The sequence below is a fragment of the Armigeres subalbatus genome, chromosome 2, assembly GCF_024139115.2.
Source record: "Armigeres subalbatus isolate Guangzhou_Male chromosome 2, GZ_Asu_2, whole genome shotgun sequence".
In the NCBI taxonomy this organism is placed as follows: Eukaryota; Metazoa; Arthropoda; class Insecta; order Diptera; family Culicidae; genus Armigeres; species Armigeres subalbatus.
Window position 1 is genome coordinate 204,990,432 of NC_085140.1, and position 3,009 is coordinate 204,993,440.

Genomic DNA, 3,009 nt, shown 5'->3' on the forward strand with positions numbered 1-3,009 from the left:
CGGGGAATCGACTGTTTCAATGCAACTCGAGTAAATCGAAACATTTACGATTGTGCGAGTTATGCGCACTCTCGAATTTTCATTTCCCTGATCAAACCAATTAGCAAATGAAGACTATAAGCAATGAAAATTTCACGAAATTTCGAAAACAGTTATCATTAAAAATTATTTTTTTTACCAAATAATCTTTAGGTTGGCACGAAAGAGGAAATAAAGGGTAACAACCGTATTACACGAAAACTTCAAACGTTTATTTTCCATTATTAATTAAATATTGAACTACCGGACGCTGCTCAGTGATGCTTCTTCTGATTATTATGCTGCGGTCCATGACTGGAACCGTGGTTGCTGACACCGTGATGAGCCTGTGGTTGGTGTTGAGCCTGCTTATGGCCTTGCGCCTGGTGGTGCACTTGCGCTTGATGCGGCTGAGGTTGGTGGTGAGCCTGCGGCTTATGTTGCTTTCCATGATCGGGCCTGGCAGCCACAACAACGATCAAAACGGAGAGAACAAGGGCGATCTGTAATAGAATTTATCACCGTGAGATTAGCATACTGGTCAATGGTTTTAAAAGTGATTATTGAAACTAATCATTTCAAAATGTGTTCATTCCTGACATGCATTTTTTTGCACTTTTATATAATGTTGAATAAATGTCCTGCTGAGTAATGCATCAATAGATTTAAGCGGAGGTATGATTTGTATCTTCCTCAAAATCATTTTATATGATTAAAAATTCATATCGATCGTCACAAGTTCAATTAGAAAGCTTCAGAACACAAAATTTGAACAAAACTCCATAAATTTCGTTGTTACGGTCTACGCGTTACTATCAAAATAAAAAAGTTACAAATGTTTCTTCGTATTCTCAGTGCAGAACAAAACAGGATTATTGAATCGGTAAGGAGGGTCATAAATTCAAATCAAAGAATTGCGAGCAATCCAGTTACTAACAAAATTCTGATAATTGAAAATAATGCTCATGTTTGCCGGGCTAAATGGGAATGCTTAGTTTTAACCTAACAGATTGTTCTGAATTTTTTAAATAAAACTTGAAACAAAACTGAAATTTGTAAATAAAACTAATTTACGAAAAACAAAACCTTGTTTTGTGGTGGGAATCATGAGAATTTTAAATGTCTTCGAAGAACTGAATTCAAGATTTATATGATTTTAAATTGGTAGAAATTTGTTCAGGTTATTGGCACGGTTTTATCTAACTCATGGTCTGACCAATGTTCGATGACTATAACGTAGTTAACCCGTCCACTTTTTTGCTGTGAAATTATAAGGTTTTGTAAATATAAGCAATGTACGGGTTTGTGTTGTCATTGTAGACATATTTATTATAGAATGGTAAGCAATTGATAACTAATCACGCTTTACGATGCAACGCATGTAACTAGCGAATAGGAATCTGAACTGTTACACTTGAAATGCTAATCTGACGCCAAACAACTGATGATACAAACTTGTGAAAGCTCAATTAATTTTATTTCCGTACTCAAGGGCATTAACTATTTTAAAAATAAAACAAATAAAAAACAAAATTGCAATCAAACTCTAACCTAATGTTAGCCCGAATTAAGACAACATCGCTCGTATCAAGCGCTTTTTATTATTATTTTTTTTATTTATCGAATTGTTAGAAGCATCGAAAAATAATGCTCTTTGGAAAAATTAATCTCCTAGAATATGGCCAATAAAACAAGACACAATTTTTAACGAGATAGGTCGATTGAACTTTTCCATCAGAAAAAAATACCTTCTTTTAGGGAAGATCCATAAAGTACGTCACGTTAAATTTCAGGATTTTAAACCCCCCTTCCCCCCTCGTCACACTTTTTGTATTAAACCTCTAAAAATTTTGTATGAGTCGTCACGCTGCTCGGAACCCCCCCTCCCCACTAGGAGCGTGACGTACTTTGTGGATTGCCCCTTATTGGTCAACTTTCCAAAAGCGCCTACATATTTTACGCTTCCAACTAGGTATTTTAAAGATTGAAAACCGATTTTTTTTCTATTTGAACTTGATTGAAACCCCTTTCTTATGTTGGTCTACATTTGGGCAAATATCAAGCATTGGATAGCAGCACTTTTTCGACTTGTTTTTTCTTTGAAACGCGTCAAAAAGTATGGGTTCTTTAGGGGAGTTGACTTTTAATAAAATAATGAATCGATTGAGCCGATACAGTTTTTGACGAGAATACACAATTTGGAATACTGCCACATCGCAGCAAACGTCTAACAAATAATATCACTTGTTCATTTTGTCAGCAACCGAATTATCCAAATAGTGTCTTATAAGTTTGATCTTGCACTTTTATAGAAACACACATGTCTTCTAAACTATTATTAAAAATTTAATTTAAAAAACAACACGTACAACCAACTTTGCCATTTTGGAACGAAAACTAGGGAACTCGTCTAAAGCTCTGAACGCAATCCTTCTAACTGATCAACTAAGTTGAACTCCACGCTGGACACACTCTTTTATACAGGACAAAAATTAAAACCACGAAAAACGAGAAGAAGCGTTACCTTAATTAAAGACCTGAAAGATGACAGAGAAAAACACATATCTCCGCTACAGCCCGCGTCCGGCGGTCGATCCTCGCCTGTGACCGGAGATTTCAAGAAGCGGAGGAATTCAAGTATCAAGAGCAAACAGCATTATTATTGCCTCAATCTGCTCGTTCTGTTTTCGTATATTTAACAGCAGCCACTCAGAGAACTACAAGCGACCACGATGACGTAGTGGAATGGATATTCTGTTTTTTTTTCTTGCTTAACTTCGATGCCTACATACATGTTTTGCGATCATCAGGCTAAAGCCATCTTACTGGACGGTGTAGGGAAATTTCAAACTCAATAAAGAGGAAACAATAAACAAAATGCGAAAAACAGGTTTTTGAAGATTCTACTATCTGCGCTTCAGGATGATAGTAGAGTCTGTGCTAAAATATAAAATGAAGATCATTATGTTGATCAGAATTTAAGGTTAGGGT

The 3,009-nt window shown here is 35.8% G+C and overlaps 1 protein-coding gene across 1 annotated transcript; it reads right to left on the reverse strand.

Moving 5' to 3' along the window:
* Positions 1-229: 229 nt before the first annotated feature.
* LOC134215793 (uncharacterized) lies at positions 230-2,540 on the reverse strand. Its single transcript, XM_062694908.1, has 2 exons — positions 2,388-2,540; positions 230-521 (listed from the first exon to the last, which is right to left on the reverse strand). Exons 1-2 carry the CDS (start codon positions 2,400-2,402, stop codon positions 294-296), a joined length of 243 nt encoding a protein of 80 aa, XP_062550892.1. The 5' UTR covers positions 2,403-2,540; the 3' UTR covers positions 230-293.
* Between the last annotated feature and the right edge of the window lie 469 nt (positions 2,541-3,009).